The 23,097-nt window shown below is 36.9% G+C and overlaps 1 protein-coding gene and 1 long non-coding RNA gene across 2 annotated transcripts in view; one reads left to right on the forward strand and one right to left on the reverse strand.

Annotated features, from left to right (window-relative positions):
- The first annotated feature begins 4,075 nt into the window (after nt 1–4,075).
- Nucleotides 4,076–20,097, forward strand: itgb2 (integrin, beta 2). The gene is made up of 16 exons (XM_067444448.1): nt 4,076–4,181; nt 5,294–5,351; nt 9,902–9,993; nt 10,421–10,613; nt 10,728–10,898; nt 11,489–11,730; nt 12,000–12,155; nt 13,115–13,210; nt 13,385–13,474; nt 13,601–13,735; nt 13,890–14,077; nt 16,182–16,414; nt 16,500–16,716; nt 16,992–17,197; nt 18,350–18,513; nt 18,641–20,097. Exons 2-16 carry the CDS (start codon nt 5,297–5,299, stop codon nt 18,707–18,709), a joined length of 2,307 nt encoding a protein of 768 aa, XP_067300549.1. The 5' UTR covers nt 4,076–4,181; nt 5,294–5,296; the 3' UTR covers nt 18,710–20,097.
- Nucleotides 20,098–20,812: 715 nt separating this feature from the next.
- LOC137075638 (uncharacterized) overlaps nt 20,813–23,097 on the reverse strand; it is a 46,929-nt gene continuing 44,644 nt past the window's right edge. Inside the window, exon 5 of the long non-coding RNA XR_010905070.1 lies at nt 20,813–21,347. This is a non-coding gene — a long non-coding RNA (uncharacterized lncRNA). The remainder of the gene's footprint in view (nt 21,348–23,097) is intronic.

A 23,097-nucleotide genomic window follows, 5' to 3' on the forward strand; every position in this document is an offset into this window, starting at 1 on the left:
TGTGTGTGTGTGTGTGTGTGTGTGTGTGTGTGTGTGTGTGTGTCTTATATGATAGACGTATTGAATCTCACTTTGCTGTCAAGCAACTTAAATATTTGTTAATATATGCATATTTCAAATATTGTTTCTATAGATATAATCACAAACTATTTCTATGCAAATGTACACACAACCGTTGGGTTAAAAACATTAATTACAATTCAACCCAACAGCTGGATTTGTATATATTTGACCCAAATTTGGGTTGAAACAATCCAGCATTTTTTTAGAGAGCACCATTAAGTGTACACTCTAAAAAATGCTGGGTTAAAAACAACCCAAGTTGGGTTGAAAATGCAACTACCCAACAATTGGGTTGTTTTAACCCAATGGTTGAGTTGTTTTAACCCAGTGGTTGGGTTAAATGTTGCTTAAGACAACCCAATTGCTGGGTAAGAACAACTCAACCATTGGGTTAAAACAACCCAATTGTTGGGTTGGTGCATTTTCAACCCAACTTGGGTTGTTTTTAACCCAGCATTTTTTAGAGTGTAATTTAATTTTATTGCCTTTTTTACCAAGTCATATCTACTTGGTGAAATGCCATTGCAATATTTGTATGTTCTAATATAGGCTTACCGGGGAAATAGTGTGTAATTTTTGCAACGCTCAACCTCACAGATTAAGGTCATGCACTATAAAAAAATGCTGGGTTAAAAACAACCCAAGTTGGGTTGAAAATGGACAAACCCAGAAATTGGGTTGTTTGAATAGGTCCATTGACTGGGTTCAAACAATGCAATTTCTGGGTTTGTCCATTTTCAACCCAACTTGGGTTGTTTTTAACCCAGCATGTTTTAGGGTGTGAATAGAGCAAATCTGACTTATGACAAACTGATGATTGTTGATTCCTTATTAGGACACCACTGTGAATTCTGAGAAGAAAATAAGTTCCCGGATCTTGACCAGAATATTGTTAGTTGTTAATGATCCACTAAAAATAAAAGCTTTAAAGCAAGTCAAAACTGAGGTCTTACATTAACAGCACAAAAAATAATGACTGTTGTCAAATAAACTTCAAACACTCTCCCATCTACTGTTGCAGATATCTTTTTTTTTTTTTTGAGAATGTAAAATACACTTGTATGGTGTAATCAAACATACATTTATAAAAGTAATTTCACAGAAAATGTTGCAATAGATATGACTGGTGACTGAAAACAGCGCTCCACCCACCCTTTAAAATATATTTAGTATACAAAACCAGCCACTTCCCTCTTTGTGGTTTAACTTCCTTGTTCAGAAACTGGTAATCATCATTTTCAGACCGCACAAGTAGACAAAAAGTGATCTCGTTTAGGATGATTTAAAGTTAAACAAACTGTATCAGTACCACATTCATCATTCGTTTTGCTCTGAGGTGTGAACTTTCGCAGGAGGTCAGCATTTAATGAGTGTTATGTTAAACTTTAAGACCATGTGGCTGCCACGTAAAGAGAGTATTACATATTCAGATCCGCCTCTATTCAGGTGGTCTTTGCAAGTGTCTAATTGGCACAAGTTGTATTATTATAAAAAATTTTAATCAGACATTAGTAATAAAACATGCAAAATAACAACATTTTGAAATGTAGCTGTGAGCAGCAATTATCATAGGCCATTAAGGATGTAAAATGTAAAAATATATTGTATTTTATTTAGCAAGCCTCTTACCTCTGATCTCAATCATAATGTTGATGGAAATGACCATTTACCACCAATACAGGAAATTTACCATAAGAAATATATGGATTTAAATTAAGTTTGTTAACAGTTAACTTATAGCCCAATCTACGGTCTGATCTCCATAAAAGTTTGCATGCTTGTTTAGAATAATGTTCCGTGCTCTCAACTATTTTAGTGAAGTTTCGTAGCCTGACAAGCCAGACCCACATCAAGATGTTTGGTCTGGAAACTCATCATTGACAGGGCTCAATCTGAGGGGATAAACGGCTGTCTTTCAAACTCCCGCTGCACGCGATAGGATAGAGCTACCAGTGCTACAACCAACCAGAGCAATGAAGGTGAAGCAGAGCTTGTTGATAGATTAAACATTCGCCGTATCTGGTCGGCAAAACTTCAAACACGTCTTCCCTTCTTAAAAATGACTTTAGTGCCATTCTTTGTTCTTTTCTCAGAGAAAAGCTTAACTCCAAGTCTTCCTGAGTCGCGGTCAAAGCCGATTCGAATGGCCGCCCTTCACCAGTTTCTGTGTTTACTTATGGTTTGGTCTGCCCAATCAGTTTTAGGGGAGAATGCTGATCCTTGGTAAACTTAATAAAAATACAATATTAAAGCTGCAAGCAGCGACAAAAGGGCCCTCGCACCCAGGGCCACAGCCACCGGGTGGTCTCCGAAAAAAAAAGTAAATAGTAGGCGACGTGTGCCACACTTCCTGCTGTCAGCAGATCGCGCTTTGACGATAACTGAATATTACTGTGTAGATGTCTTCAGGTAAGGACTCTTACCAAACCTGTGAAGTTTGAGGCGGATCGAACGTTGCATGCTTGAGTTACAACAACTTCCAGTTTCGTGGTGTCAAAGCACAGTGCTGCATGAATTCCTGTGTTTCTAGCATGTTTAGTACTTCATGGCATATTTAAATGAGTTTCTGGTAAAGCATACCAGCATACAATATGTAAAGCATACCATTTCCCGTTGCTAGCAGGTGGCACATGTAGATGTCTTCAGGCCAGGACACTTATCAAACGTAAAGTTTGGGGCAGATCGGACACTGTATGCCTAAGTTACAACAGCTTCTATCCCATGGCGAAACATCAGTGATCATCAGGGTGCCACGGACACACCCTTCAGCAAAAACTCAAGATCTTTACAATTAAACATCACCAAGGCTTTAAGATTAGACTGACCAAATATGATGTTGTTCTGGTTAAATCTCTATAAGGAGTTAATCACGGAGTAAAAAATGCCATTTCATGTTGCCCACAGGTGGCCCTACTGTAACTGAATATCGGCATGCAGATGTGTTCATGCCAGGACTCGAATAAAACGTGAAGTTTGGGGCAGAACAGACATTGAATGCCCGAGTTACAACAACTTCCTGTTTCTTGGTGAAACAACTCTATCAGGCCACCACAGACACGCCCTCCAGCAATAACTCAAGATCTTCACGATCTAACTTTACCAAGGCCTGGAGATTAGTCTGTGGAAATATGATGTTGATCTGATTAAATCACAACGTCTGAAAATGGTCAAAAGTTTAAACACATTTTGCAGAGAAAATTCAAAATATCTAGTTTCCAGATTTTTCACCCAGTGACTTTTCTGTAGGTATTGGGCTGTTACACGTGTCTGCCGAATTTCATACACATACGTCAAACATAGCATGAATGGAGCTTAATTTAAAATTTTTAAGTGGGGCTATTGAGCCACTTTGCCACATCCAATTCCGCAACCAATAATTCCATATCAAATATACATTTTCACCCCTTCTGACAAACTTTCACTCAAAGTGATTCATCTCAGAGAACAATAATAATAGACAGAGCAACTCCAATAGGGTCCTCAAACCATCGGTGTTCGGCTCTAAACCCCCAATAAGATGTATGTTTTTATTTTAATGAATTTCTACAGTTATGTTGCATAACACTTGGTATCCACAGTCACACAACAACAACAACAATGAATGTTACTGTAGGTGTTCAGACTGATGACTTGGGAGATGGTTTTATTCAAAGCAACTTACAAATGAGGAACATCACAAGAGGTAACAATACTCGCAGCACCGCAAAGTTTCCTAGTAAGCTAGAGCAGAAGTAAAAGTAGCAGAAGAGTTTGTTTAAGTAAGTATAAAAGGAACAACAGCAAGAAACTGTATGTCTCAAAAAGAAGGTGAAAAATGGATATTAAAAAGTTAATTGCTCAGGAACATTTCCTGTAAGTAAAACGTTTATTGTGAACTGAACTCTATTCAAAGTTCTGGTTTTCATTTCTTTCGTCTCAAATCCACTTTGCTCCAACGCCCATTATTTCTCACAGCACTTACATCATTGTACTTCCTTTCTGCTTTCCTGTCATGTGTGCAGAAGTTTGCTAACTTCTTTCAGTTCTGAGGCAACCTGCTTTCTGTTTGAGGAAACTAAAAACTTCTCATCGCCACTTATGACGGTTGTGTATCTCCAGGGCGTTGCATTTCAACAAAAGTAAGTAAGGCTTGTTTAATAACTTCATTTGCTGTATCAAAGAATATGCATGACTCTAAAAAGTTTACAGAATTCGTATCAGTTTGTTTTTTTGACAACATTAACTGTAGCTTTAAGTGCCATAGTTTCTGCCTAACCGTTAGATTCACTAATCCACTCAGACTTCATATTTTCATGATGATGATTTACAACATTTTAAATTAAGAGTGTTACATTTGGGTTTATAGAGATCTCAGACATTTGCTAATTTAAATGCATATTTGGAACCAGAAAACCATGTGACTTTATACAGAAGTACTGCATAATGTCTAAATCAACTGATTTTGCTAAATTTCTGGAGGTAGACGTTGAAGACAAAAATAATTAAGGCAATATATAAAGGAATACTTAACCAATTTTTTTTATATTCTGTCATTATGTCTTATCAGCAGAGCATGATTTTCTTTCTTCTTAACACAAAATAAGATGTCAGAAAAATAACCAAGCTGCTTTTGACCATAAAACAAAATGGAGGTATTATTTACACAGTCTAGCCCAAAGTTGTACATTATGCATGATATGTTTTTGAGATTGTCAGTAAACAATAAACATCCAAATTCCCATTTTATGGAAAGCAATTCTGCCTAACACCTGATATTTTGTGTTATGGAAGAAACAAAGTCATGCAGGTTTGATGGAACTATACGTTTGGAACTATACGTTTATTTCATAAAACAAGAAGTGGCGTTACAACACTTACATCTCACTTTAGAATCTTAATATAGCTCTCTGTGTGGAAACGCAAGCATTTTTAATTGGATGATGCGATAAAACCACAATGAACCAATAAATGGCAAGCACACAGATCATTTAACCGTCTATGGCATAGGCCGCCTATTTGACTCGTCTGAGATGTGTCATCCACACATCGCACTGACTGCTAAAAACATCACACCTTTTCTGTGCAGCAGCTTGCACAGCTGTTGCAAAACTGCACATGAATAGAAATGTTTTGATTGCATTATTAAACGGATAGCAACTGTAATCTCATTTCTTGTCTCAGTCATTTTCAATAGTTGTTTGGGATGCTGAAAATAAGGAAGTATGATAATAAAGAATGCTGTTTTACATAGGAAATGCTTCAATCAGTGTGTCTGAAGGGACTTCTCCTGTTGTTGGTGGGAAGACAGGGTAGGTACAAATGTCCTTAAACTAGATTCAGATTGCTGTTTGCAAAGGCTCCTTTGCTGCCTACATCCCATAATCCTGTGCCTGCAGTTCATTCAAAGAATTGTACCTCTGTTCCAAAACCTAGTGAGCTGCAGAGAACAAGACTCTCATCTCACGACTGATTCCTATAGTTTGGCATTCTAAATATAGTTTTATTTAGCAAGGACACATTTAAGAGATTTCAAATGTTACAATAATGTTTAATTTCAAATAAATGCTGTACTCCAAAGAAGGTACAAACCCTTGTCCCTTGGGTGGTACCTTTTAAGGGTACACATTTGCACCTTAATATGAAGGAACCATTGGTTTGTACCTTAAAGGGGCATGATAACATGGGCAACCAAAATGTACCTTTTTTAATTATTATTTTTTAAACACACTGGTACAATATTGTACCTTCATCAAAGGTACAAATCCTGTCCTTTAAGGTACCACCCCAGGGACAAGCCCGTTTGTACCTTAACTGTACAAATTTGTTCCTTCTAAAACTATTGAAGGCTATTTTTCTATTGAATGACACACATTCAACAACTGATTGCAAAATACAGAAGTTTTATATCATTAAACAAATACAGCGTTTAAACACACTGTTAATACAATAATACTAAAATACAATAAAGTATGTCACTAGACGTTTTCGATCGACCCAAAGCTTTTCAAAATTATTTTGTACACATTTTTTTTACAAGAGTTAAAAAAACAGTTACAAGTTTTTTTTCTATAAAATACATTTTCCAAACTACACAAATGTACACCTTTCATTTTCACAAAACTTGCATTTACATTTTTATGAAATGATGTATCATTTTTTTAAGACATTGGAATCAGATGTGCACAAACGTAATGTTTTGTAGGTGAAGGACTATATGCATATCTTGTTCCTAAATACAAAATGTCATCAACCATATAAAGGTAAAGTGCCTGGCAGTCCAGTTCCTCTCCTGGCATCATGCAAAAACAATCATTGTCATATAAAAAAAAAAGATAAGTAAGGTTGAATACAAACTATGCACAAAAAAAAAGAAAGTCCTCCACCCCAACTGCACAGCAAATTTCAGATCCCTCCGTTTTCACAGTGCTGAAGACCAGAGCCGGCCCAAGCCTTCATGGGCCCCTTTGCAGAACTTTATTTGGGGGCCCCTCGGTACTGACTGACTAATATCAATTCTTGATAATAATTGCACACTCATTATCAGTTTTAGTTGTAGCTGTGTTGCTTACATCATGTCTGTCTGTCATGTTTTTACCCATATACAGTTTTTAATTTAACAGTTGCAAACCCACAGAGTGCTCAGGTGTTCATTTGCACTTTAGTGTTCAAAGTCTTCCAGTACAGTTCAGACTGGGATATGCACGATTTAAAAATATATATTTAATAGAAGTCTCTTATGCTAAATATGCTTTTTTTTTTTTTACCCCAGGATTCTTTGATGAATAGAAAGTTTAAAAGAACATTTATCTAAAATAGAAAGCTTTCAAAGAATCATAAAAAAGATGTTTACACAACTGTTTTCAACATGATAATAAAAAATAAATGTTTATTGAGTAGCAAATCATCATGAGAATGATTTGTGCAGGATCACGTGATGTGTGTACGTGTGTATGTGTGTGTGTGTGTGTGTCATAATATTTCACAATATAACTGTTTTCATTGTATTTTTGATCAAATAAATGCAGCCTTGGTGAGCATGAGATACTTATTTTAAAACAAGAAATGTTGGTGTATTTCTTTCAAACATTAAACACAGCTTTTTTTTATTTTGGCTGAAACACGCCGGAAGACATTAGTACTTCTATTTGTTGACAACAACATATTTATAAATTATTCTCATTACGAATTTGGGAAGGCTTTTTGGGAAGAACGAATTTGCTGAATTTGCTGAATTTGAAAGAAACTGGAAGCTATTCTGTAGGCTACTCAGCCCAAAACATGTTGCATGTCAAATAAGATGTTCGCACTAAACCAAATCACATTCTCAAATCCATCCATTCATAAAAAGGTTACCGGGCAACTGACGAGTGACACCCTTTCAGCACCGTTTTTTTCTCGCACTTTGGACTTTAAACCCTGACGAACAAGCTATAGTTCAGTCAATGGTACCGCGAGCTCGTGCAGCGCTGTCAGAATCAATCCGTGCATATATTAGAAAACGTAACATTTTGCAGTTTATTTGTTGGGGCAACTCAGGGGAATTTTTAAGTTAATCTTGATCATTATATCTTTGTGAGTACAGTCTATAGAAAAAGAAACAAACCAGATTGGTGCTTGCAACACGGAGTTATTACAATTAATGCCCAGAGCCCCCCCTCAGCTAAAACGGCAGCTATGGGGGCATGGACGTAAAGGGTGTCTTTGTGCCTCTTAACAGACACAAAATGCAATTAAAATGTCTGTCCAACATGAACAGGGCCCTTTCACGACAACGAGATGCGTTTAGCCATTTAGCCGTTGTTTAAATTCACCTAAACAGTGTTTTAGATGGCTGGGTCAAAACCCAACATTCAGGAGAGAGCCTCTAAATCAGTGTAGAAAATAGCCTATTACTTATTAGTTATGATGTTTTTGAATGTAAAAACCACACAAGTCATTACTTAACCTCAGACAACAGTAGAAAAACATTTTTTAAAAAGCCAATTCATGGTTAACAGGAACCAATTCTGTGTGGAACATGTTTTTTTTTTTTTTTGTGAGCTATCAACTTGGGGAAATTAAAGGTACATTTTCATGTCTGTTACCAATGCAGCTTGATGACTGCTGAAAATAAGTTTACTGTTAAAAAGAAAAGCTGAACAATAGTTCATAAATAAAAAGTATTGTTTAAATTGGTACTGCCTTTAGTTATTATTGTGGAATAAATCTAAAAAAACGGCATAAAACTAAATTTATACTGGTTTAAATATATATATATATATATATATATATATATATATATATATATATATATATATATATATATATATATATATATTTAAACCAGTATAAATTTAGTTTTATGCCGTTTTTTTAGATTTATTCCATATATATATATATATATATATATATATATATATATATATATATATATATATATATATATATATATATACACACACATACACATATATTTTTTAATTTTTTAATTTTTTTAAGTTAGGACTTTGCCTCATCATTTAAAACCCCTCTGCATAATTTTGGAAAAAGTCTTCAGTCAAATATAAAAAAACATGCTGCCTACACTAGGTTTTGGAACAAAGCCTGTGTCTAACAAATCAGGGTGTTCTCACAAAAATGCGTATAAATAGTACGAGTGTGCAATGTCGTGGAATGTATACGCCAAAACTAATTTTGCCTTGTCTATGGCACGCTGTTTTTCGCGTGCATATGATACGCATTTTATGGCGTATCATACATACGAACCCCCCACCCCACCACCCTAAACCTACCCAAGAGCGTGTCATATATACGCCCCACCACCCTAAACCTACCCAAGAGCGTGTCATATATACGCCATAAAGTGCGTATCATATGCACTCGAAAAACAGCGTATCATATGCACGCCAAAATGAGTTTTGGCGTATACATTCCACGACATTGCACACTCGTACTATTTATACGCATTTATGTGTGATCGGGTTGAACAAATACATTTATTTTGTATTTGTGCCTGTTAAAGGGATGGCTCACCCAAAAAAATGCAAATTCTGTCATTAATTATCACCCTCATGTCCTTACAAAGACTTTTGTTCAACTTCAAAACACAAATGAAGATCTTTTTGATGAAATCTAAGAGCTTTATGTCCCTCCATAGACAGCTATGCAATTGACACTTTGACACTTAAAAAAGTTCATAAAGAGATTGTACAACTAATCCATGTGATTCGAGCGGTTTAGTTAATATTTTCTGAAGAGACTTGATCGCTTTATATGATGAACAGATTGAATTTAGGCTTTTATTTACATATAAACATTCATAAACTCACACATCAGTTGTGGTAAACGGAAGCTCGAGCATGTTCGCTTGAGTTGCGAGAACCACTGAGGTGCATTCTTGTGTTCCGTCACACGTTTGAGCTTCTGCAAGAACCAGTGAGGTTGTGTTAAGCTTCTGTTTTTGTCCGCTGAGCAATGTTTATATGTGAATAAAGGCCTAAATTAAATGGTCATCATATAAAGCGATTGTGTCTCTTCGGAAAAATTTGACTAAACCACAAAATTCATTAGGATTAGTTTTACAATCTTTTTACAAACTTTTTAATTTGTCAAAGCAGTAGTTGTCAACAGAAGAACAGAAAGCTCTAAAAGTTCATCAAAAAGATCTTCATTTGTGTTCTGAAGATGAACAAAAGTCTTACGAGTTTGGAATGACATGCGGGTGGGTAATTAATGGCAGAATTAGCATTTTTCGGTGAACTAATACCCTTTAACTACATCAATCATAACATTACATATCATTAAATATCCACGGTGTTGAATCATGCAAACAAATTAGACTGTTTAAAGACATAACTAAAGTTTAAACTGTTTGTTGCAGTCTACACGCAGGAGGAATGCTTAAAAGCTTCAGTGAACACATGTGGTGACTGTATCAAGTCCGGGCCTGGCTGTGCCTGGTGTCAAGACGTGGTAAGCTCTGGTTTATGTTTCAGTTGACTTGGCCTTGAGAAAATAACTGACTATCTGAACATATATATATAACATCATTTAAAGTAGTTTCAACAATTTCAATCTCTAATCTCTCACATAGCAATAATTTGACTTGCGGTATAAAGTTTGATCCAGTTTGTAGCATTTCTTGGCTAAGAATCATGCATTTAAATTATATGTAATGTGGACAGTTTTTTTTTACATCCTGTTTAGGCGCATGTTTATCAGAAAATACCACTCTAAATATGTCTTTTGAGTGCAATATGTCTCAGATGGGTTACTATTTGATACCAATGTTGGTCTGTCTAATTCTCAACCGATTTTTCTATTGAAAACCTAACTGAATTCAACATTCCATCTCTTTGAAATCCTGAAATCATTCATTCATTCATTCATTAAATTACAGAATTTCACCAAGACTGGGGAGCAGGAAGCAGCGCGTTGTGACACTGTTGCCTTGCTCACAGAAAAAGGATGTCCCCCCAATAGCATAATAAATCCTAAAAACATTTTTTCCAATGTTCTAAACAAGCCCCTGATTGGTGGTTCAAATCCAGTGCAAATCAAACCACAAGAAGTAACTCTAGATCTTAGACCAGGTATGTTATACCCTTACAAACTACTGTATTGACCAAAACAATGACTTTTTTTTAAATGTAAGTTTAATCTTGAATTTCAAAGAAAAAAGATGATTAATCGTGTTGTTTTCTTAGGGATGCCCAACAGTTTTCAAGTAGTTTTCAAAAGGGCAGAAGGCTATCCCATAGATCTTTACTACCTAATGGATCTCTCCTACTCTATGAAAGATGATTTAGAGAATGTGAAAAACCTGGGAAATAGTTTATTCAATGAGCTCAATAAAATTACAAACACTGCCAAAATAGGTAAGTATATGTGTGTGTGTGTGTGTGTGTGTGTGTGTGTGTGTGTGTGTGTGTGTGTGTGTGTGTGTGTGTGTGTGTGTGTGTGTGTGTGTGTGTGTGTGTGTGTGTGTGTGTGTGTCCTTATATGACGTTATATTTTGGTGAGGACCAAATGTCCCCATAAGGATAAGTAAAACCTGAGATGTCCAATACAGTGGGGACCAGCCAGTTGTCCCCACTTTGTCAAAAGGCTTATAAATCATACAGGATGAGTTTTTTGAGAAAGTAAAAATGCTAAATGTTTCCTGTGATGGGTAGGTTTAGGGACCGGGGCAGTTTAGGGAGATAGAATGTACAGTTTGTACGATATAAAAACCATTACGTATATGGAGAGTCCCCACAAAGATAGTGAACCAGACACTATTAAAAAAAATATTACCATTAAGAGTGTGTGTGTGTGTGTGTGTGTGTGTGTGTGTGTGTGTGTGTGTGTGTGTGTGTGTGTGTGTGTGTGTGTGTGTGTGTGTGTGTGTGTGTGTGTGTGTGTTAAAATGGTTAAATGAGTTCAAATGTTATGGCATTGTCTTCATTAATCAAATTTCCTGATGCAGGATTCGGTTCATTTGTTGACAAAACTCTTCTTCCGTACACTGACACCAATGAAGCGAAGCTCAAACGGCCATGTGCGGATAAAAATGAACCATGCCAGCCCGCATTTGGTTTTCACCATGTGCTTTCACTGACAAAAGATGAGAAACAATTTAAAGATATGGTAGCTAATCAGCATATATCTGGAAACCTGGACCCTCCAGAGGGAAGCCTGGATGCCATCATGCAAGTTGCGGCCTGCGTGGTGAGACTTAGCACATTTGCACACCGCATGCATAAGTGGCAGATATGTATTTTGGCAGCCGTATTAACAGATTGCATCATCCAAAATAATGGGAATTATGTCATGCTATGTGAAACAAGCTTGAATACTTGCATAAAACCGGTAGAGAATTTATTTGTGCTTCATTATATAGAATGCAAAGAAGCATGAGGTTATATGAAGCCTGATTCATGCATGACGTTTCATATCATGTAAGTAAATGCAAAGCAAAATGTGTTACCTGCGCACAGAAAGAGATTGGTTGGGGAAACAGCACTCGGCTGCTGGTGCTGGCCACTGATGACGGCTTCCACATGGCAGGGGATGGAAAACTCGCTGCCATTCTGGAACCAAACAAAGAAACCTGTCAGCTGGTCCAAAACAAGTACAGCATGAGCAACATCTGGGTATGATTTAATGCTTCTGAATATTAATGTTAAAATAATTTGAACTGTACACCGGAAAGTTCTAAAGCAGATTTGTAAAGCCATACAAAAAATATTTCATTACTTGAAATAAAATAAACATTAACTGAAATAATATATACATACAGAATATAAAAAATGTAGAAAATAAAAAACACAAAACAAAATATAAAATACAACACTATATTACCTAAAGTATAGCAACACCCCTCTTAATCATTGAATTCAAGTTTGTATAAAATCAAGCATGCTTCTGAAACATTTTGTGAAAGAATGGGTCACGCTCAGTGAATTCAAGCGTGGTACTGTGATAGGTTGTCCCCACAAGTCCTCCCTACTTTACCAATTTCCTCACTACTGAATATTCCACGGTCAACTGTTAGTGCTATTATAACAAAGCAGAAGCAATTGGGAACAACAGCAACTCAGCCACGAAGAGGTAGACCACAAAAAATCACAAGCCGGAGTCAGGGCATGCTTAGGTGCACAGTACACAGTAGTTGGCCACTTTCTGCAGATTCAAAAGCTACATACCTCCAAACTTCATGTGGCCCTTTAGATTAGCTCAAGAACAGTGCATAGAGAGCTAAATATTACTACATATTAAACCCTAGAGATTAAGAATGGGATGTCATTAAAGTTCATGTGCATGAAAAGGCAGGCGCCACAAAACTTTTGGCAATATATTGTATAAATGATACTAAAATAGCACTGGTCCAAGCCAAGGTGATTCAAATTTTATGTTTTTGTATATTTGGATATGAAAAATGATATACTAGACAATCAACCTTTGAATCCCACTCATTTAATATCTAACAACCTCCCTGAAACATGTGCATGGCTACCTATGCAAAAGCAACCAGGGTAGTTATGTTTTAGATATTAAAGTATCAATATACCTTGATAAATGTGAAAATATCACAACTATGATCTGTTTTCAGGACTACCCATCTGTAGGACAGATCGCTCGCAAGCTAGAGGAGCAAAACATACAACCAATTTTTGCCGTCACTAAAAAAATGGAAACCGTGTACAAAGTAAGTAAAACATGCTAATATCTAAAATAAGTCAATATATTGTCTGAGGGAAAAAAACTGCAAGTAAGCAAAAGTGACCCCGTTACTGGATGATTGGGAATGTCTGAGAGTGACTGTCCAATATTCCTAATAGAAAAACAGCGGTGTACCTGACTGTTGTATGTTCTTTAATAGGAACTGAGCAAACTGATCCCTAAATCTGCAGTAGGAGTGCTTTCTGAAGATTCAAGCAACGTTGTCAATCTAATTCTTGATGCATACAAAGTAAGTGCATATGATTTCCACTTTGCACAATCCTCGCCTTTTTAAAGGCTAAATCCATAAAACATTACGGCATGAGAGCTTTTCTGTGTTTAACGGCCTTCCTAATGTCCTATGGGGTTTGAACAGAACTTAACCTCTGAAGTGATCATGGCTCATGATGCCCTCCCAAACTTCGTATCTGTACAATACACATCAAACTGTCCAGGTGGAGAAAAGGCCAGTGATAAGGGGAAGTGTGATAATGTGAACATTGGACAGGAAGTAAGTAAGATTGGACACCAGCATACACAACTTCAGCATAGACAGATCATTAACATAAGTGCAGATGCAAATCTTGATTGGTAATTTTAGCAGATTTAGCAACTGCAATAATACACAACTGTAAATAACCTTACTCTTCCCTTAATCCTTTCAGGTGTCTTTTAATGTGATAGTAACAGCAAAAAGATGCATTCAAAATCAGAGCTTCTTTCTTGGTCCATTAGGGTTTAATGAAAAAGTGAAAGTGAACATTCGGACTCGATGCGAATGTGATTGTGATGATAAAAAGCAGCCTCATCCTCACTGTGAGTTTCATGGTACAGTCGTCTGTGGCAGCTGCAGGTAACAGACAGTTGACATTTACTCTAAATGTTTTCTTTTTCATCACTTTATACTGATATTAAACTCTAAAGCTCCTGGGCGAATCTTACCACAACATGTCTGGGTCATATATCTATACAAAATAAATAAGAAATTATATTTTGCATACAAATATGCAACATTTGTGTATACAATACAAATTTAGATTTTTTTTTTATAGCATTTTTATTTTATTTTAATATTTTTTCCCAAGAATTCTTAAATCCAATTAGTCTTAATAGTGAATCACATTAGATTCTCATTGCAAAGTAGCCTACTGTAGAAATATTAATACAGCATACATTAAAGATAGAAGAGGTAGAAAAAACTATTACCATTAAGTGAGTGCATGTGTGTGTGTGTGTCGAAACGTCCTTTTTAAATACATTTTTTGGAGCAGCAATAGCAGCGTGCAGATTTTGGTTTACTTTGGTATATACTCTATTGAATCTAGCACCTGCAAAAGTTTTACTGGATCTGCACACAATTTTTTCTTTTTAAAGTACATATACTTGAAAAATTTACTTGAGTAGAAAGTAAAAATACTTTTAGACTATGGTGATGACTAGGTTTAGGGATAGGGGGATGTACCATTTAAAAATCATTATGTCTATGCAAACCTGTTGTGTGTGTGTTTTTGTGGTGAAGATGCAAAGATGCAGATGCATACATTTTTTAAAGAAACTTTTAATTGTTCCTAGAATTAATGTCATTAGTACATGCTGTTTGGCGTGTTTGCACCGCAAGGAACTGGGAACGATTTAAGTTCTAGAAACACCTTTTGTGGCAAGTAAATTAGCTCCACCTTCAGAGTAGGGTTTAACCCAGTACAATAGAAACTACCAGTGAAGAAAGTGTATTCTGATTGTCCGAACCAGGCAGAATGCACGTGGAACTCCACCACTCGTCACAGACAGTTTATAGCCTATATATTTACTCCACAAACTAACTCTATGAACATGGAAAACAGTGAAAAATGGGACTTTAAACAGACCAAGCAAAGCATGATTATGTATTTCTGCTCAGTTAGCGACATTGGGCATCACACAGCAAACGCTAATAATTTCATATACTGTTAACTTTCTCTTAATAACAGTCTAATAACATATTAGACAGTCCCGTTAAACAAATCATAAACTAAAAGAAGACAGAGAATGGGAGTGCTGTGTACTTAGGCTCTGGCATTCTCAGCGTCATCAAAAATGGCGGTGCAAATGCAATCCGGTTAAGATCTGGCTAGGGACAACAGATGGAAATTAGCACTTGTAGCTAACTCTGGCTTGTTTACAGCAAGTAACCTGTTGTTGATCAATAAGCATTGTCCCTATCAAAAAATTAAAATTAAAAAAATAAATAAAAATCAAGAAAATGGCCCAAGGGAAACATTTAGTTCTCAGGGAACTACCCTAGTTGCTAGTTCCTATAACTACCAGTTGCGAAAGCTCCTATTGACATCCAAAAAACCTTTTTACAGTACACAAATACTGACTATAGTGATAGAAAGTCCATCACATATAACTAGTGTTAAGGGAAAGTTACTTTTAAAAGTAATGGATCATCCATTTTGCACTACTCCCCAAAAAACAAACTAATCGCATTACTGTTGCAAAAGTTACGTTACGTTTGCGTTACTTTTCTTAAAATCTGGGCAGTGCTAGCTTGTTTTGTTTTTCAACAACAACAAAAATTAATAAAGTGAGATTAAATACATAAAGTATATTTGTGTTATTCAGCATATTAAATTATTGCGGGTTTGGGTAATATTCAGAGTTTGCATTTCACAATTTTCTTCATTTTGAGGAATACATTTGTACAAGTGAGATGAGTAAATGCATGCTCACATTTAGTCTAGAACTACAATAACCATCATGTTTATTTCCCAACATGGCAATGGGAAAGGTGTCAGTCAAGAATTGGGAAAACAAAGTAACTGCGTTACTAATTTGAAAAAGTAACTCTGATATATATTTTTTATTTAAAAGTAATGAGTTACTTTACTGGTTACTTGACAAAAGTAATCTGATTACGTAACTCGAGTTACACCCAACACCGCATATGACTAATATAAGCCTCCCCATGTCCACAGGTGCGATACTGGTTACTTAGGACAGCGCTGTGAGTGCCTAATAGGCCAGAAGGACGAGGCTTCACTGAGAGCACAATGCCGGAAGGACAACGGGACCGAATGCGAAGGCAAAGGAGATTGTGTTTGTGGACGGTGCCAGTGCCATATCACAGAGGGCAGGGGCAATTTCTATGGCAAATACTGTGAATGTGACGATGAGCACTGTGAAAAATTTGACAATAAACAGTGTGCAGGTGATTTGAGTGGAAAGGCTAATATTTAATAGCTTAACAGTTCTTACGCATAATGTTTACTATTTTAATTTCCTTTTTTTTTAAGGTCATGGCAAGTGCAAGTGTGGTAAATGTGCATGTGATCCAGGCTACGAAGGCACAGCGTGTCACTGTGAAAAATCCGATGAGGCCTGCAAGATACATGGGAGTGTTTGTTATAACCGTGGCAAATGTAAATGTAACCAGTGTAGTTGTGAGAGAGGATACAAGGGGCCCTACTGCGAAACGTGTCCTACTTGTCAACGTCCATGTCAACAGTCAGGGTAAGAAAACTTTGACCTTTACAAAGCCACCCTTTAAATACAAATTATTACTTAAACAAAATACATGTTCTTTCTTAATTTCATAATCCCAACTAAGATTACTAAAACTATTAACATCATTTAGTAAATCAGTTAATATGGACGCTTTATTTCAATGAACCATTAAAAAAATACCATACCAATTATTAAAGTTTAATTGGTTGTATTGTATGTAAATATATTTGTTATTTATTGCAATACATATTTACAAATATTATTAAAATGACCTATTGCAGGAGTTGTGTTGAATGTTTGGCCTTTGGGACCGGTCCGTTTGAAAAGAACTGCTCTTTATCCTGTGCCCATCTGAATGTTGTGCCGGTTGATAAATTAGTCAAGAGCGACTGTCGAGTCAAAGATAAAGAGGGCTGCTGGATGACATTCACAATGACAGAACAGCTTGGATTTGACCAGTACTCTATCAATGTCCTCAAAGACAGAGGTATGGACTCAGAAACCCTACCTGAAATATTGAAACATGTACTAAATAATTGATGTCTTTCATAATCGACCCTCATGTCATTCCAAACCATTCAGATCCGTGTGTGGCCTGGTGTAGCACTACATTATGGGGAAAAATGCCCCCTCAAAGATGGCAATATCCCAAATTTGTGTCCTTGTGGGGCCATTTTTGGTCCCCTTGAGGAAAACAGCTTATAAGTTGTAGTAATGTCACAAAGGTTTTTTGTGATGGGTAGCTTTATGAGTAGGGTTAGTGTAATGGATAATGTATAAAAACCATTACATCTATGGAGAGTCGCCATAAAACATGAAAACACTGTGTGTGTGTGTGTGTGTGTGTGTGTGTGTGTGTGTGACATATGAGGACACAAATGTGTATAATGACATAGGTATGACATAGGTATTACAAGGAGAGGGTGACCTATGATGACATTGGCCATGTCCTCACTTTTCAAAATGCTTATAAATCATACAGGATGAGAAAGTAGAAGTGCAGAATGTTTCCTGTGATGGGTAGGTTTAGGGGTAGGGGCAGTGTAAGGGGTTAGAAAGTACGGTTTGTACGGTATAAAAACTATTACGCCTACATAATGTCCCCATATGTCACAAAAACAAACGTGTGTGTGTGTGTGTGTGTGTGTGTGTGTAGGGGGGGGGGGGGGGGGGGGGGAATGGTACCCTACGTAATGGGTATATAATTGCCCCACAAATATGGTCCCCATGAGAAAAAGGTGTATGAATCATACTGAGTGATGTTTTAAGTGAAAATGAAAAATACTAAACATTTTCTTTGATGGATACATTTAGAGTAAGGGGTAGACTATACAGTTTATACAGTATAAAAATCATCATGTATATGAAAAGTTCCCATAAAACATGAAAACTAAACATGGCGAATTTCTGAAGAATCTTTATTCTCTTAATATTTCATTTCTATACAACAGTTTATAAAAGGTGTAAAAAAGGACATTTTATGATGCTATCATCCCTTTTGGAGCTTGACAGCATAAGTAACAGTGGGTTTGCAACAAAATGAGGGTTTCATTTTCAGACAAATATAAAATTAAGCAAACATCACATTTGAATTGAAACTGCAAAAAGAAAAGCATTCTACCTTTATGTCTTGTGTTAGAATGTCCTGAGGGGCCGAACGTAGCAGCCATCGTAGGAGGATCTCTGGCAGCTGTGGCTCTGATTGGTCTCCTTATCCTACTCATCGTCAAGGCAGTTCTGTATGCAAGTGACCTTAGAGAATGGAGGAGATTTGAAAAAGATAGAAAACATGAAAAAACATCTGTAAGTTCTGTTTTCTTCATACATAAACCCCCTACGCTTCATATTCAGACAAACTGCCAAAAGCTGTTCATTATTCACGCGTTACTTAAAAAAGAATTAAGCAGATTGTTTTCCTCTCCTCCCACAGGGTACCAACCCATTATTCCAGAATGCTACAACCACAGTTCAAAACCCAACATTTTCTGGAGATTCTTGAGAAAACTCGATGCTGAAACACATGAAGCACATAGTGGATGTTTAGCCTGTAAATTCTTCAACTGGTCTGATATATGATCATGCGTTCAAATAGAATATCGTAAAATGTCAATTGCAATCTTTATGTGAAATGTGATTTGATTTTATATGTAATAATTAAAATTAAATAGTTTAACTCTTTAAAATATATAACACAGTTTATATTTAACAGACTGATTTATTTTCTGTTTTGTGCCATTTATAAAGATATAATAAAGGCACAATTTACAAAGCAAAATTGAATATTATATACTTGTTGATCTTTGATTAATTAAGTCATTTAAAGAGTGAAAACTTAACTTTTAATACAAGTCCCATCTGGAATTAAAGCTGCAGTAGGTCACTTTTATAAAAAAAAATATTTTTTACTTATTTGTTAAACCTGTCATTATGTCCTGACAGTAGAATATGAGACAGATAATCTGTGAAAAAATCAAGCTCCTCTGGCTCCTCCCAGTGGTCCATTGCCATTTGCAGAAATACACCGCTCCCGGTAAGAAACAACCAATCAGAGCCAGGAGGTGTGTCTTAGCGGTGTCAATCAAGCTTGTGTGTGCCCTGATCACACCCCTCTCATGCGCTCTCATGCACAGCGTGTACAGTCAGGCGTTCAAATTCAAGATTACCGGTGTGCCACAGCTTAGCTAATGGCGGACAAACAATCCAAACTTCCAGTTCCTCGAGTGGCACCTGCTCATAAAATAAAGACAGGTAAACAGAAAAAGACAGATGACGATGATAAAAAAGACAGAAAGAAAGAATTAGATAGAGCCGAAATAAAATGAGGGTAAATATCAGAGCAGCTTTTCCGAGGTGGAGGGAGCTAACGTTACATGTCCTGAAAGGATTAAAAATCGATGCAGAGTTAGTTATTTCTGCTTGAAAGGTACATATCCCTGCTTGATTTGTTTCATTCCTCGAAGTCGCTGTGCGTGTGAATTCCTCATCGGAGCCCATTGACTCGGTGTCAAAACTCTAGCCGCATAACATACGGATAAAATGTCACGCACTGTGCAAAGCAACTATTGAAACCTACTAATTCACCGGCTTGTCATGGTGTTTATACTAGCAAACCTTATTTAGCATTACATATCAATCGAATAATTACTTGCATACTGTAACTTTAGTTACCGTTATATTATCTTACTAGCTAGTTATTACTTGTAGAAATAGTGCAACGTCATATAGTTACATTACATGTATTGCAAAATACGTAATGTTTTGAGGACCAAGTTTGTAGTCAAAGTATGGGCAGGCCATACTCAGTGTAAATCATATTGTTGGTGTTTTCGTCCCAGTGAATGTGTCATAACTGTTTGCTTACTAGCCTGTGCGTTCATGTCAGGCTCCGTTGTGATGGGGGAGGAGCTGTGGAGGGGGAGGAGTTGTGATGGGGGAGGAGCTGTGGAGGGGGAGTGGCTGTGATGGGGGAGGAGCTGTGGAGGGGGAGGGGCTGTGATGGGGAGGAGCTGTGGAGAGGGAGGGGCTGTGATGGGGGAGGAGCTGTGGAGAGGGAGGGGCTGCGATGGGGGAGGAGCTGTGGCGGGAGGCTGTAGCGCAGCAGAGAGCAGGGGGGAGTGACCTGTGAGTTGTGCTTATTAAAATTTTCAGACTAAGTCAATGCTTTCTTAAAACTCCCTACTGCAGCTTTAATTTACAAATAAATCTATCATTATATTTCTTTATGGCTTAATGATAAACAAGAACCTTCAATGACATTCTCTCATTATGAGACAATTTACAAAGTCATTGTAAACATTTCTGTCCCTAAAGTTAAAGTAATGCATTTGTAAAAGTGTTTATATTAGAAGCTCTCTGTGCCTTAATATTGTGTGTTTCAATGCCGGTCCAGGAGCAAATCCTTATAAAACTATTGAGATCACTATGTAATACTGCATTTCAGATTCTCCTTTATGAAACATGAGCACTGAACAAACGCTGGCTTTCCACATTATTAAGATAATAGATTTGAGAGCTGAGCATTTGCTTAGCTTTGCATTGCAACGCATAATGCCTAATGGTCCATCAATGTTCATAACATATAATTAAGGTTATAGAATATGTGTGTGTGTGTGTGTGTGTGTGTGTGTGTGTGTGTGTGTGTGTGTGTGTGTGTGTGTGTGTGTGTGTGTGTGTGTGTGTGTGTGTGTGTGTGTGTGTGTGTGTGTGTGTGTGTGTGTATAAGAGCGCTCTAAATGTCTTAACTATAAATAAATTACAACTGTACTGAAAAGGATTGCCTTGTTCTTTTATGAATTTAGGCTATGCATTTGGATCTCGGATGGCACAACGCCATTTTAACATTGAAAGTTCTATAATTTAGAAAGCTGAAATAAAAGCTAGGGAAATACATGTAAATTACTAAATAAATCAATATATTTGTGACTGTAAAATTCTAAACCATGTAATTTTGAGTACCGTCTGGTCCATCACAGACCAGTAATAGTTGTGATGTGGCCTTCATGACCTTAATTATATCTTTGCCTATATAGGAATCACTGACAATAACACTCACCTAAAGGCCGCTGCATTCAATCATCAAGTTACATCCTATGACTTCAGACTGGCTTCCATAGTCCCATAATGCCATGTTTCATGATCTAAAAAATAATACAAGTTTTAGACCCAAACAACTAAATATTTAATGACTGCAATGCATAATTCAAAGAAAAAATGAAATCATAAGTAGAAAAAAGTAGCATTACATCCCTCATATGCCATTGTTGTTTCTTGCACAGAGTAGTTGGATATTATAGGCAGTTATGATCATCTAAGCAGAATTGTTGCAAAATTTGTAGACGTAAAAAAGTAACAGTAAAGAAATGTATGATGTATCAAATGTTACAATTTATTTCTATTTTAAATAAATACTGTTCTTTTGAACTTTCTATTCATCAAAGAATCTTGAAAAAAACGTAGTCTACAAAATAAATAAATAATAAAAATTCACAGTCTCCACCACACAAAATACATAGATCAGACATAACATTATGTCCAAATATTCTGTTGGTCCCCTTTTGCTGCCAGAACAGCCCTGATCTGTCAATGCATGGACTCCACTAGACCCCTGAAGGTGTGCTGTGGTATCTGGCCCCAATATGTTAGCAGCAGATCCTTTAAGTCCTGTAAGTAGTGAGGTGGGGCCTCCATAGAACAGACTTGTTTGTTCAGCACATCCCACAGATGCTCGATTGGATTAAGATCTGGGGAATTTGGAGGCCAAGCCAACATCTCAAACGTCTTTTTGTGCTCCTCAAATGATTCCTGAACCATTTTTGCTTTTGTTGTCTGAAAAAGGCCACAGCTACCAGGGAATACCATTTTCATGAAAGGGTGTACATGGTCTGCAACAATGCTAGGTAGGTCATACATGTCAAAGTAACATCCACATGGATGGCAGGACCCAAGGTCTCCCAGCAGAACATTGCCCAAAGCATCACACTGCTTCCGTTGGCTTGCCTTCTTCCCATTGTGCATACTGGTGCCATTTGTTCCCCAGGTAAGAAAGGCACACTCACCTGGCTATTTAAGTGATGTAAAAGAAAATGTGATTCATCAGACCAGGCCACCTTCTTCCATTGCTCGGTAGTCCAGTTCTGATGCTCACGTGCCTACTGTTAGCGCTTTCGGCGGTGGACAGGGGTCAGCATGGGCACCCTGACTGGTCTGCGGCTATGCAGTCGCATATGCAACAAATTCTGTATTCTGACACCTTTCTAACAGAACCAGCATTAACTTGAGATAGCTCGCCTGTTTGATCGGACCACACGGGCCAGCCTTCACTCCCCACATGCATCAATGAGCCTTGGCCGGCCATTACCATGTCACCGGTTCGTCACTTCTTCCTTAGATCACTTTTGATAGATACTGACATCTGCACATCACGAACACCCCACAAGAGCTGCAGTTTTGGAGATGCTCTGACCAAATCGTCTAGCCATCACAGTTTGGCCCTTGTCAAACTCGCTCAAATCCTTAAGCTTGCCCATTTTTCCTGCTTCTAACACATCAACTTTGAGGACAAAATGTTCACATTCTGCCTAATACATCCCACCCACTAACAGGTGCCGTGATGAAGAGAAAATCAGTGTTTTCACATCACCTGTCATAATTTTGTGCCCGATTGATGTATTAAGAGTCACAACAATGATAATAATAAGGAATGGTTCTTAAATCAGAAAATTACAAAGATTTCTGAACGATCACATGACACTGACTGTAATAAAAGAACTATATTTTGCTAACTATATACACACATTTGCTAACTATATAAGAAAATATTGAAATAGAAAAGTTATTTTATATTGGAAAAAATATTTCACAATATCTACTTTGTACTGTATTTTTTGA

This window comes from Pseudorasbora parva, chromosome 5 (assembly GCF_024679245.1).
Source record: "Pseudorasbora parva isolate DD20220531a chromosome 5, ASM2467924v1, whole genome shotgun sequence".
Lineage (NCBI taxonomy): Eukaryota > Metazoa > Chordata > Actinopteri > Cypriniformes > Gobionidae > Pseudorasbora > Pseudorasbora parva.

Excerpts from the sequence above, each read along its gene's own strand:
- itgb2 (XM_067444448.1), top strand. The coding sequence starts at position 5,297 with ATGCTTCAATCAGTGTGTCTGAAGGGACTTCTCCTGTTGTTGGTGGGA. Across the intron at positions 5,352-9,901 it reads GTTGTTGGTGGGAAGACAGG|TCTACACGCAGGAGGAATGC; the intron begins GTAGGTACAAAT and ends TGTTTGTTGCAG. Across the intron at positions 10,614-10,727 it reads AACTCTAGATCTTAGACCAG|GGATGCCCAACAGTTTTCAA; the intron begins GTATGTTATACC and ends TTGTTTTCTTAG.